Genomic DNA, 13,373 nt, shown 5'->3' with positions numbered 1-13,373 from the left:
GTCTTAATCACAATAGTTTTATGCTAATAAGCCTTTATATCTGGCAAAGCAATCCCACTCCCACCCCTTATTATTCCTGAGGATAGCCTATGCTATTCTTAACCAAGTGCTTGTCAAGTTTTAAAAAACACAAAACAGAAAGGGCCCAGTGACAGCACTGAGTCCCCCACCTCTAACAAAGCAGCTCCACAATCGACACAGTCAATGGGCTTTTGCTTAAGCTTTCTTTTGAAGAAAGAGGTTCCTATAAAAATAAGTTGGCAAACACTGTCTCCCTACAATCTTTAAGGGTTGAAGAAACTGAGTTTCTGAGAAGTTAAATAACTTGATTGGTCCGAAATCCATAATAAGGAAGTAGCAGTGCTAGCATTTAAACCTAGGACTGATTCCAAATCCCACATTCTGGTTACTAGGACACACACAAAACCGAAAGAGAAGTCTAAGTTTAGCACCAGTAAAATAATAGTGAGAAATATAGTAGGGAATTAGAATTTTTAAAAAATTAAATAAGGACTGCCATTACTTAAAACAACAGGGAGTGAATGGGAACTATCTTAGGAAAAGGACAGAAATAGGCTAAGATAATTCACAAAGAGGTTCTTCACTGTCAGCCAACAGCACAGTATTTCTGTAACTCTCAAATTATACAAACTGTAATATTCTACTTCAGTAAAGATATTTTAAAGATTTATGATTTTTATTAATGTGAATAATGAAACCTGGAATAAACAAGTTTTTGAAAGCTTACACAAAACTAAAATACTGTCATTTGAAAGATGTAACAAATTTACCTGCATCAAATGTTGTGCACCCTCTCTCAAATCATCTGCATGTACTGGAGCATAAAAAGCCTTTGTTTTGTTTTTAATAAGCCATCGCTGATATTTGGCTTGATCAATGGACATCTCTTTCATAGCTTGTCTTCGAGGGCCCTTTAAGGTAAAAATATTAATAATGTCTTTAACTGAAAGGTAATCTATTCCCCCTTTATAAAAATCCTCCTGTTATCTTGGTTTAAACAAGGTGTCTAAACATGGCGGTGGGGGAGAAGGGAAGTATAATGATAGCTTTTCATTTTCCTGTCAGTGAATTCTTTCCAATAAAGATTATGAAAAAACAGTGTTGATGGAACAAAGACACAGAGGGTGCCAGTAGAAGGAAGAAGAGGAGAGGAATAAACACAGACTTGGAAAAATAAATGTTTTGATACTATTAAATGAAAGAAATTATAAATTATTGAAAATGGAGAAGAGATTACACAGAGAAAAATAAGAGCCTTCTGTTTTTCTATGGAAAGTTTCCCATCTTATTTTTTGTTTGTCTCAAATGTCTGAGTTGTTAATTCTCAGAAACCTAGAAGTATCATTACAAGTCAAAGTGAGCTATATAAATACGTTTTTTCTTTGTACTTGTTAAACGATGAAATGACACAAGAAAGGCTTTTTTAACTTGCCATTCTATTTTGATCCTTGTAAGCAACACATAAAATGTGTTACACGTTTTACCTAAAATGTATTTTTAAAAAATCTAAAAATAAGATTAAAAGTATACCCTAATTATACATGAATAAGACAAGGAAAAGTACAATTTATCTTTCCTAGTAGAAGAATTTCCCCTTTGTAATTTCTTATGCTCAAGACCCCAACCTGAATTGATCTAAGATAAACTGTGAAACTCCACAGGTCCTGAGTGGAGTCAGTGTCTCAGTGTGTTCTTCCGCTACCCCCCCCCCACATGCACGCACATGCACACTCACACGCACGTGCATGCACACTCACTTTGCTACTATACAAGTAGAAGATCAACTCTAGCAGGGGCTGGGACGTAGGGCATATAACACACATTTCTAGCACCAAAATAAAATGAACAGTAGAGCCTGGGAGATAAGTTAATCTGGCAAATACTCCAATTTCTTATGCTGAAAAGGTGATCCATCATCTAGTAATTGTTTTCAATAGCCAGGATGCCAAAAACAAAAAACTACTTTTGGATGACCGTCTACCCCTATTTTAAATAATTTCCTTGCTCATGAATAAAACTAAAATGAATGAGCAATTAAAGTGCTTGAATTTGGAAATTCAGCATTCACTCTACTCTTCTTACATATCAGATACTAGATATCTACCATGATTTGTCCACCTCCTCCAGCCTCTTTTTTTTCCTGGTAAGTATATGTTCCCAGTATTCTCAGGACTTTATGAGATTTATCAGCAAGCAAAAACACATACTGAATTCCATTTAGGTTCCTTAGTTATTGGGAAGTAATTTTTCTTAGCAAAGCAATATAGTTGCTAAGACCTACTCAAATTATTTCAAATCTAGAAAGCTCCACAAATTACATACACAGAGTGAAAAATGTTTTAATATAGAAAACAAAACTAGTACTTACCACATGTACATGACCACAGATCATCAAACCAACATTTTTTGTGAAATCATGAACAAGATGAAGTAAAGCTGGGCGTGAGTTTGGAGCACCTGTCATAACAAGACACTGTGGCCTAATTTAAGATTAAAAAGAAAGAGAAGTTTAGGGTTTTGATAACACGGACATGATTTTAAGTCACTTCTCTAAGAATATATTACTACACTAGCCACTCCTTTATGCAACTGTCCTCAAGACAGGCCACAAGATTCTCACAGAAGATGACATAACTAGGGTTCCTTGGTACATGAGAAATGCAGAAAAACAAAACCTTCTTTGAACAACCATCATACCAAATGTCCTAAATTAATAGGTAATATTATACATCAAGATTCTGGGAGGCACTACAGAAAGAAATGACCATGCTGGTTAAAAACATGTAACAACTTTTCATCTTACAAAGGTAATAAATATTCCAGTTCTTTCACAGAGTCCACAAAACTTCCTGAGAGCATGGCCTTGCCTTCATGTAAAAAACAGGTCACTTTCCTTCTTAGCTTGATCACATCATACTTACTTCTACTTTGTAATATCAGCCCTCCCTAATCTAGTTTAATTTTAATGACGTCATATGAGTAAAACCACCTGTGGTGAAGAAAAGGTTTCTATTTGAACTAAAAGTTTTAATACTAATTAATTATGATGAAAGCCAAAATTGAATTCAGTTGCCTTTGCAAACACAAGACAGTGGCAAGACTTTCATGGGTTTTTTTTTTGTTTTTTGTTTTGCAGTACGCGGGCCTCTCACTGTTGTGGCCTCTCCCATCGTGGAGCACAGGCTCCAGATGCACAGGCTCAGCGGCCATGGCTCAAGGGCCCAGCTGCTCCGCGGCATGTGGGATCTTCCCGGACCGGGGCACGAACCCACGTCCCCTGCATCGGCAGGCGGACTCTCAACCACTGCGCCACCAGGGAAGCCCTTTCATGTATTTTTAACTCTTGATTTTTGTTGACGAGAAATAAAAATCAACCTTGTTTGAGGAAAAAAAATTCAGGTATCCATGTTATGAATTCAAACAGATTCAGAAAAAATTTTTTTTAAAAAAATTTTGATTATTTTTTTTTAAATTAAGTTTTATTGGAGTATAGTTGCTTCACAATGTTGTTAGCTTCTACTGCACAGCAAAATGAATCACAACAATGTGTATAATTAAAACAAACTTTAACAAAAAGCAAACAGACTAAAAATTCTGACTTACCTACTAAATTGTTAGGGTAGTTCCTAACTATACTTATAAAATAAGCAGGAAAACCTGAATAAAGACCTAAAAATGGTACTAACTCATTCAGAATTTTAGCAAGCTATGTGAAAAGCCAGTTCTGCTTGGGGGAATTGCTTTGGGGCAATCAAATATGAAGTCCTCCTCTAAGGCCCAGACTGCTAGTAGTCCAGTCTCTCCACCTGAGCTTCAGCAGGCTACATGGCTCCCCAGCTAAACACTGCATTTCCTAGCCTTCCTAGCAGCTAAAAGTGGCCCTATGACTGATTTCCAGCCCGTACGATGTCCCTAATTCCTTGTCCTGTCCTTTAAAAATGAAGCTGGCCACCCTCCATACTTTTTTCCCCTTTCCTGTAAGCTAGGCTGTGGTGGAGGGGGGGTGATGTCTTTGACCACATGGACAGAAAAACACATCCTAGGGAATGGCAGACTGACAGATAAAAGGAATGTGGAACTTGAATAACCAAGTGCAGCCAATCTACTTACCAGCCATGAATATCCATCTCCCTCTGGACTATCACATAACACTGATATCTATCTTGTTTAGCCACTTTAGTTTTTCAGCTTTTTGTTATAGTAGTTTAACCTATTACTAATATAACCTATTACTGAGGGAAATGAACTTGTAGTCCCTATCTTTACTATCAATAGATAGTAAACACACCACACAAAGGCATAATTTGGGTGTAATTTTATCATTCTAAAGAAAGGTATAGAACAAAATATATTAGGGATTATTTCTAGTAACAATGACAGAGTATGAACATCTGCCTTCATCTTTACTCCCTCCTTAAAAATCTCCATAGTATGATGGGATTTTTTAAGTCACCAAAAATATGGAGAACGGGACAGGACACAATAGCATTGAATTTTGAAAGCCAGAAAGCAGATGGAAGAAAAATAAAGGATTTGACAAATCAGGAAAAGGCTAAATTACAAATGAGCATAAGAGAAAACTATGAAGCCATCTGATTTTACACCTAAGAACCATCAAAATGCCTAGGACTTAGAGGCAATAGATGTTTTTGGAAATGGCAGGGGCAATATGTTAAAGAAACTAAAATAAGAAGGACTGATTTAAAGTTTGCATAAGAAGCACCTAGATGAACCCAAATCATTTCCATCACTATGATGGGCAACTGTCCCTGTCCCTCTCCAATCCTGTTAGGCTAGGGCTTATTTGCTAGAGAGACCTCTGGTCTGGGAGCATAAGCATATGTCCCAGATCTCTGGTCTGAGGGCATAAGCAGCTACTTTAAGTAGGGGAGTTAGGAGAACATTTACTATATGCTGAACCCTGAGATCTCTGAGCTGCCTTCCCACTTGGCTCTCAGAACTCTGGTAGCCAGAACTTTATCAACAAGCAGAAGATTAAAAAGATTCTTTTCTGAGAAATCTAATCAGATCAAAATAGAAAACCTTTAAGATGACTTAAATTTCTTAAAGAACCAGCAAAGCCACATTAATCTACATCAAGGGCTTCACTGACAAGCCCCAGCCACCAATGCAGAACTTCCCTGGCCCAGGATCACAGATACTTCAGACAATGCTAAATCTAAGAACCCAAATTAAAGAGGCAGGAAATAGAAAGACTATTTCTCACTATTCAAGGAAATAGAAACTGTGAAGCGAAGAAAACAAAATCTTCTGGCAAATTTGGTGAACGCTGAGATACTGATAAATAGAAATTTAAACAGGAAAAAAAATTTATTGCCTACACAGAAAACAAAAAGCCTGTACAGGGAAAAAAAAGCAATCATAATTTACTACATGGCTGGGCTCTTGAATCATGCTTAAAATGTCAGAATATAAATATCAAGTCTAATATAATCAAAATAATGACATAAAAAATACCCTGGGATGGTGGGGTAAAGGGAAGGGTGCACATGTGTGGTGGGCATACATGGATGAAAGAAATCAGCAGATAACGCCTTAAGTTAAAACTCAAACAATACAACAAGACAAACCCTCTTTTTGGGAATATGAAGTAAATATTACACGATTCAGTTAAAAGTGGTTGCCTGTGGCATGAGAGAAACAGGGATTTGAGAAGTGGGGCAATTGCTAATTTTCATGACAAACCTAAGTTTTTCCTCTTTAAACTATGTTCATGTATAATTCTGATAAAAATTTTAAAACACTTTAGAATAAAATTTTTTAAAAATTTCCCCATTACTGTAATAAGCCAAAGCAACAGTTTTTTATTAATGGCAAATTAACTCTGACTCTTGGTCATACTCTCAGTTCTGGAATACAACTTTTTACGTAAAGGAATGATTTCTATTTTCTGCCATATTTGGCATCGACTAGTCAAAATGTTCAAAATGTACTGCATTTAAAGTTTTCCTCCCAGGGCTCTCATTTCTTTTTCTTTTTCCAGTTTCTCTCTACTCCTAAGCTGAAGATCTGTGGTCTCTGGAAAACTTTCATTCTAGAAGAAAGTTGCGGGCAGGGCGGGGGGAAGAACCCAAAGAGTTAACAAAAAGATATACAAAGATGTTTCTTCCTGGGGGAAATTTGGTAGAGCACTTCTTTTCTGGCACATATCCACTCTGGAAGTTTTCTTTAAAAAAGAGTTTGCCTTTTGATTTACTGAAACAAGGAATTTATTTCTGTGATTACTGTGCAGAAGCCAGTGAGAAGTGATTACTCATGACTGTGGAAAGTCACCTGTTCAGAACCAGGCTTACATGAACAGTATGAGAATGGCTGTCTAATGATCTATTGTCTAAAAATGACAAGCCTACTTATAGCTTGGTATAAGTAATAATCTACAATTTCTAAGAATCTATATAAATAAACAATACTCCTGGATTTACAACAGTGCTTTAGTAACTGAATCTCATCAATTATTAGAAGCATGTTAAATTAAGGAATAGTTTTTAAAATGATAACTGATAAACTATTATAAGATAAAAAATAAAGTAATTTATTGAAGAAAGTAAGAAATACTCTTCACTCTAAGGCATTGATTCTTTATCACTAAAACTGGTTTCCAGTACCACAATGAGAATGAAGCCACTAACATGAAAATATTTACTGACTTAGTAAAATTGCAAAAAGGGGATTTTTATGAATTTCATCCTCAGTAGTTATATAACTACTGAGGCCACAGAGGGGGAAAAAAAGTTTACTTTATGATACCTACTATTTAAAAGTTTTCAAATGAGAGAACTCCAAAACTTTCACAACATTTTTGCAGGGTAGATGATAATTTATCTCTTTGTAAAATTTTGATAACAAGAAACCTCAATCTTGTTTTTGAATAAACTGCTCAAATCAAACCAAAACAAGAAATAATACCCTATGCTTTTAGAGAAATTTCCATGAAATATCAGCATATGAAAATGTTACTGAACAATAAAGGAAGAACTGATTGCCACCTAAGACAAAATGTTTCTGTTACCTTATGACTTACCTGAAGTTTTTCACATGATCTTCCACTCCAGAAAGACGTATGGAATGCTGCAGTGCATTCAGGTAAGTCAGGGCTTGTGTGGAGGATCCCCAGTTCACATCTGTGGGAAGACAGTATTCATGCAGCAGCTTAATACCGGTTGTAACAAGTCATCAATAACAAGTACTTTCACATTTAAAAAGTCAATTGCTAAAATAAACTATTGTACTCAGGACTTTCAATAGTTCAAGTTCATGGCATGAAATTAAGACAATGCCAATCTGAACTACAATTACATTTAAAAAAAAAGTACAACTTAGAAAAGACTGGGATGATAGGGCTGCAGACATGCTGTGCATGCAACTCAAAATGAGCCTTTTACAAATAAAGAAAACATTTAAAAATTACTGCTTATATAGCCAAAGGTCTAAAAGGAAAGAGGCAGATCTATGATTGTTATAAAGTACTATTTATAGTACTGAACAGTTTAAGTTATTTGAACAGGCAAATTTTACCTCTTACTGAATAAACAAACAGTCTGGACACAAATGATGATTTTAGACATTTGTTACTTTAGCGACTTAATACGCATATTAGAGAAATAATTGTTTCTGAGATGATTAAAACAGTATCTTCTTTGTCCATTTCATTTCTAAAGCCACCATTCTAATCCAAAACTTCATTCTCTCATACTTGGATTACAAAATGTAATTACCTGGTTTTTTGTAGGTAACATAAATGTAAAGTCCAAGAACTATCACATATGTTAGCAGTGCAGCCCACCAGTTAATGACAAACATCACTATGCAACAAAGAATTGCTCCAAGTAGTGATATCCACATGTTGTAGTATTTGAAGGCAGGGCGCCATCCTAACAATAACAAACAAAATAGATAAATAAAAGTCACTTGGATACCTCATCTGCTTTAGACAGTGGTACATACGTATGCACAAAATAAATTTCTCTGCGGCTGCTACACTAAAAGGTCTTTAAATGTGAACCATAAGGCTAATTATAACAGTGAAGTCATAGACCATTACTGATCACAACATCATGATTCCTGACAGCCATGAAGTGGGCACATCTATTTATGTCCACATTACCCTATCTTACTAGTTTCTGTATTCAAAAAATTCCCTACCAAAAAAGTATAAATCGGCCTACCCCAGTGAATGCTAAAAACTAGAGAAGATTAAAACATTAGGTTTCAAATTGAGTCCTTAATAGTGCGGTTTTATTTTCTGTGTTTTAGCAGGAGACACATCTATATCCTAATGAATGTATAAAACAATTCAAACTGTTCTTCAGAATCATTAAAAAAGTAATCTACTTGCTAGAAAAACTGTGAGTTGACTATAGAATCATACCTTCCCATTTGGGGAAGTATTTATGAATTAATAAGCTCACTCGAAAAACTGTTGAAGACCGTGTTTTAAAATTTTCATTCATAGGTAATTCCAGAGCCCAAAATACTATTTTTAAATCATTTCAATAAAACTTATATTCTTTTCTAAAATTAAACTTTTAAATTTTGAGATAACTGCAGATTCACACAAAGTTGTAAGAAATAATACACAGAGATTCCGGACACCCTTTACCTAGTTACTTCCAATGATAACATCTTGCAAAATGATATCACGATATCACAACTAAAATATTAATACAGTCAAGATAAGGAAAAGTCCAACACAAGGATCCCTTGTGTTGCCCTTTTATAGCCACACCCGTACCCACCTCTAAAATTTATATTCTTAAAGTAAAAACTGAAGCTAAGGTGTTTGTGTCCTAAGTTCCCATACTTTATCTTTCCTTTTCTGAGAAACTTTTAGACCCTTGGAAGGAACAGTGCTTTTGTTCCTTATTTCCTTCTCTGATGTCCAACTGCTATCATGGTTTATAACAAAACCCATAAAAAATGTATATGGAGTAATTTTTCAGTTGATAAAGACCCCTTATATTAGAACTCCACAGAACTCATTGTGTTAAAAATATTCCTGGATAGGTTAACTATATCATAATAATGTTCTTGGAACTGAAATAGCAATCAGCTGAATAAAATAATAAAAGCAGAAAAAAGCAAAGTAATTCTTTCACAGTGTCAGAATTTAAAATTAATGCTATTTTAAATTCTTTGAAGACAAGAAACAGGCATTATTTACCAATAAACTTCATGATAAAGAGATCTTTGAAGACTCAGTTTGACTCAACTATAAAGGCAGAGTGAAGCACTCGTGAGCTAATTCTCCACATGCCATCTTTTAAAATGTGTTAAAGTTTTGTTTTCTTGGGCTTCCCTAGTGGCGCAGTGGTTAAGAATCCGCCTGCCAATGCAGGGGACACGGGTTCGAGCCCTGGTCCAGGAAGATCTCATATGCTGTGGAGCAACTAAGCCTGTGCGCCACCACTACTGAGCCTGCGCTCTAGAGCAAGCGAGCTACAACTACTGAGCCCACGTGCTACAACTGCTGAAGCCTGCGTGCCTAGAGCCCATGCTCCGGAACAAGAGAAGCCACTGCAATGAGAAGCTCATGTACCCCAATGAAGAGTAGGCCCTGCTCGCTGCAACTAGAGAAAGCAACAAAGACCCAACACAGCCAAAAATAAATAAATAAAATAAATAAATTTATATATAAAAAAAGTTTCATTTTATCTAAAATTAGGCATTACCACATTTACAGAACTTTTAAAAAAACGTAAAGTCACCTGGAGATTTTGCAAGTGATGCATGAAATACTGAAAAATTGATCAACGCATATGATGCAAGGAAGAAGTTAGAGATAATTGGAGCAATAACATTCAGTTCAGCTGCAAAAGAAACATGAAGCATATTTAACTGACATATTAGACCTTTTTTTAACTCTTCAAAACTATGAATTATTTCAAACCTGTAGATAACAGCATAATGAATACTCCTACATCCACAAACCAGATTTAATGAATTTTGCCATATATACTTCATATACTTTAATTTTCAGAAATCATACCTTATGTACACAGTAGAAGCCCCCTTTATACCTCAACTCATCAAAGTTGGAATATTCTTTCCAATGACATTTCGTTTTACTACACACATACATGGTCCATAAGCATTGTGTAGCACTCTTCTGGGTGTTTTAAAAGTTAACGTAAATTATATCATACTATATTATCATTCTGTAATTTGTTATTTTTACATTTATTATATTTAAGATTCATCCATATTAATATATGAAAACCAAGTTTATTCATTTTTTTACTGCTGAATATTATTCTGCAGTTTCACTCTTCTGTTGATAGGTACTCAGGTTGCTTCCATTTATCACTATTATAATTAATGACACTAAGAATATTCTTATATATGTGCATTTCTATAGGGTAAAAACCCCTAAAAAGAACTGTTGGGTCACAGGACACTTAACCAAATACATTCTTAAATATCACATGAGAGTTAGTTTCCAGTAGTATAATCAGACTTTTAATAAAAGTCCAAAGTCTTCTTGAGCAGTGAAAGACCCATTAGCTTCCTTACGATCAGAGGCAACAGTACCAAAAAGTAGATCGGCGGAGGTTCTACCTTCATGAAAGACACTGGAATCCTTTTCCTTACGCTATTATCATATTTGTTTTAGGGACAAGAACCTAAGAGTTCCCTCTAGCCCTAATGGAGAATTAGTGATGGTAAGAATTTTAGCAAATATTTAACAAGCACTATTATTTGCATTATTTTCTAAACACTCTTTCCTTTGATCAAAAAGAAACTAACTTAGTATTGCAGGCAAAGTAACAGTTTGTTTATAATTTAACAATTCAGTGTTGACAGCTGATACTATAAATGCACCAACATCTACATTAGCGTACATTTATAGACTAACCAATTAAGATGAATCCAAGTGCGATTAAGAATGTTAAGATGTAGCCACGAAGAGGTTCATTATTTTTCCCATAACCTTTAGCAAACATCTGGAAAGCTGGGTAGATGTTGTCCTTACATAAGGCCTAATGAAGAAATGTAAACATTAAAATGAAATATATCGAAATAAGACATACAGATCTGCTTACAGTTACAATAGGTTAATCAGGAATGGAACCCAAGTTTCTAATTCTTGGTCCTCTTTCTTTCCCCTCACGCTGCTTCACCTACAAACTGTAAAGGAGATTCAAACATTTCTAGCATCAGAAAGACAGGAGGTTTAGAATACACTGAAGTTTTTATCCATTTTATTCCACCCCAGGTTGGAATTCTTATATGAATAAAGAGCCAAAGGAGCAGGCATACACATAGAAGAAATGTGGAACCTTGAGAAGTATGACAGACGTGTGACCTATTTTAAGAAAACCAAGTCCAAATCGTAGACTCAAAACAAATGAAAATCCTAATTATAAAACATAATCACCTTTCTTAAAACAATACTGAAAATAATTTTAGTAAATATTCTACACCTCTACTGTACTAACTAGCTACAATAAAAAATTAAGAACAAACAAAAAGAACAAAGGAAATTAACAAAGCTGCAGAATCGATATCTCATTTGTTTTAGTAATAAAAAGTATTTTCTATCCAGTATCAGCCATTTATTTAATGCTCATTAAAGGGAAACAATGTCTATCATACTTATTATTTATATCCTGAGTACCTAACATAATGCATAGCACGTATTAGACATTCAGATATTCATAAAATTAAACATTAATGTTGGCATTATGCTAATAGGAATAAGATACTTTAATTCTTTTGATTTATGGTCTTGGACTATACTTTTTATCCTTGGTAAGACATTATGAAAATTTATGCTAACAGTATGTCCATAAAGCAAAAATTCATCACCACTTCCAGAAAGACAACTCAAAACTTACACCCTGAGAGTAGATATACGCCAAGTGTTTATATATACACATCCACATTCATATGCATAAAATTAAATATGCTACTCTGGATATATGTGTTTGTATATGTCATATAAATATCAATACATGGGCTTGATAGAAGTAAACAAATAATTTAAAAATATTAAAAATCCCATATTTAAATATATTACCTTAACTGCCCCTTTAATAAAATTTGTAACATGAAAATACTTACCTGAAATATTTTGGGCGCACTCACAAGGGATGCTAATGCAGAAGAAAGAGTGGCTGAAAAGATACCTGCAGAAATTAGTGGTGCAAAGCCTGACACCATGCTCATTACCTTAAAAAAGTGACAAAAATGGAAAAATAAGTCTTACATAAAATTCAAAAAAGAACACAACACTTCATCTTTATTATTCCTATGAAGAACACTAATAGTAATTCTGGGAGAAATCTGATAAAAATAACAATAGTAAACAGTAATAATGGTTACGTGCGTACAAACTTCTGAAACTGATTTACCACCAGCCCTAAATGTAAAAAAACTTTTTATTTTGTAAAATGTCAAAGGCACACACAATGGCAGAAGAACATACTAAACTACAAAGTATCCATCACTCAGTTTCAACAGGGCCAATCTTTTCATTATTGTGAATTAAACCCCAGATCTCATTTCATGCATAAATTTTTGTGTGTACCTCTAATGCGTAAAAACCTTTAAAAACTGTAACTCCAGGGCTTCCCTGGTGGCGCAGTGGTTGAGAGTCCGCCTGCCAATGCAGGGGACACGGGTTTGTGCCCCGGTTCGGTAGGATCCCACATGCTGCGGAGCGGCTGGGCCCGTGAGCCATGGCTGCTGAGCCTGCGCGTCCGGAGCCTGTGCTCCGCAACGGGAGAGGCCACAGCAGTGAGAGGCCCGCATACCGCAAAAACAAAAAACAAACAAAAAAAAACTGTAACTACAAAGTCACTGTCACAGCTTATAAACTGGGTAATTCCTTAACAGCATCAAATACCCAATCACATTCAAAATCCCCAAATTATTCCTCTTTTCTTGCTTTTTAAAAGTTTGTTCAAATCAGGATCCACAAAAGGATTACATTTACATTTGGTTGATATGTCTCTTAAGTCTTTTTCAATCTACAGGCTCACCCTTTCCTTTACATTTTATGATTTTTATGTCATTTCTCGTAGAGAAACCCCACGCTCTGGATTTTGCCGACAAGCTCCACTGCCTTGTTTAACTTGTTCCTCTCACCTCTATTTCTAGTCAACTGGTAGGTAGGTAGATCTAGACAAGTTGATCAGACTGAGGTACAAGTTTTCTGGCAAGAATATTCCAAGGTGGTTTGATATACTTCTGTCAGGAAGGTTGTTTCCTTTTTTTAATGTTAAGATAGTAGATTGGTATTGTGGTTATGTTTTTTGTTTGTCTTTAAAGAGTACTTATTAAAGCCAAAAGTAGAAATATCCAGCTGAAAGGATCTAACTCCAGGATTTGCC

At 35.1% G+C, this 13,373-nt stretch overlaps 1 protein-coding gene and 1 long non-coding RNA gene across 2 annotated transcripts in view; one reads left to right on the top strand and one right to left on the bottom strand.

The window, feature by feature from the left end:
- LOC117311601 (uncharacterized) overlaps window positions 1–3,648 on the top strand; it is a 43,296-nt gene extending 39,648 nt beyond the window's left edge. The window contains exon 4 of the long non-coding RNA XR_004525868.2: window positions 3,158–3,648. This is a non-coding gene — a long non-coding RNA (uncharacterized lncRNA). The remainder of the gene's footprint in view (window positions 1–3,157) is intronic.
- SLC12A2 (solute carrier family 12 member 2) overlaps window positions 1–13,373 on the bottom strand; it is a 108,481-nt gene that overhangs the window by 29,728 nt on the left and 65,380 nt on the right. Inside the window, exons 11-17 of the mRNA XM_019924344.3 lie at window positions 12,103–12,210; window positions 10,895–11,018; window positions 9,747–9,848; window positions 7,758–7,913; window positions 7,064–7,163; window positions 2,390–2,501; window positions 792–932 (exon numbers count right to left, since the gene is read on the bottom strand). Of these exons, the coding sequence (XP_019779903.1) occupies window positions 792–932; window positions 2,390–2,501; window positions 7,064–7,163; window positions 7,758–7,913; window positions 9,747–9,848; window positions 10,895–11,018; window positions 12,103–12,210 (843 nt within the window). The remainder of the gene's footprint in view (window positions 1–791; window positions 933–2,389; window positions 2,502–7,063; window positions 7,164–7,757; window positions 7,914–9,746; window positions 9,849–10,894; window positions 11,019–12,102; window positions 12,211–13,373) is intronic.

Source organism: Tursiops truncatus, chromosome 3 (genome assembly GCF_011762595.2).
Source record: "Tursiops truncatus isolate mTurTru1 chromosome 3, mTurTru1.mat.Y, whole genome shotgun sequence".
Lineage (NCBI taxonomy): Eukaryota > Metazoa > Chordata > Mammalia > Artiodactyla > Delphinidae > Tursiops > Tursiops truncatus.
Note: the sequence above shows the minus strand (reverse complement) of the source record. Positions and strands in the feature narration are given on the sequence as shown.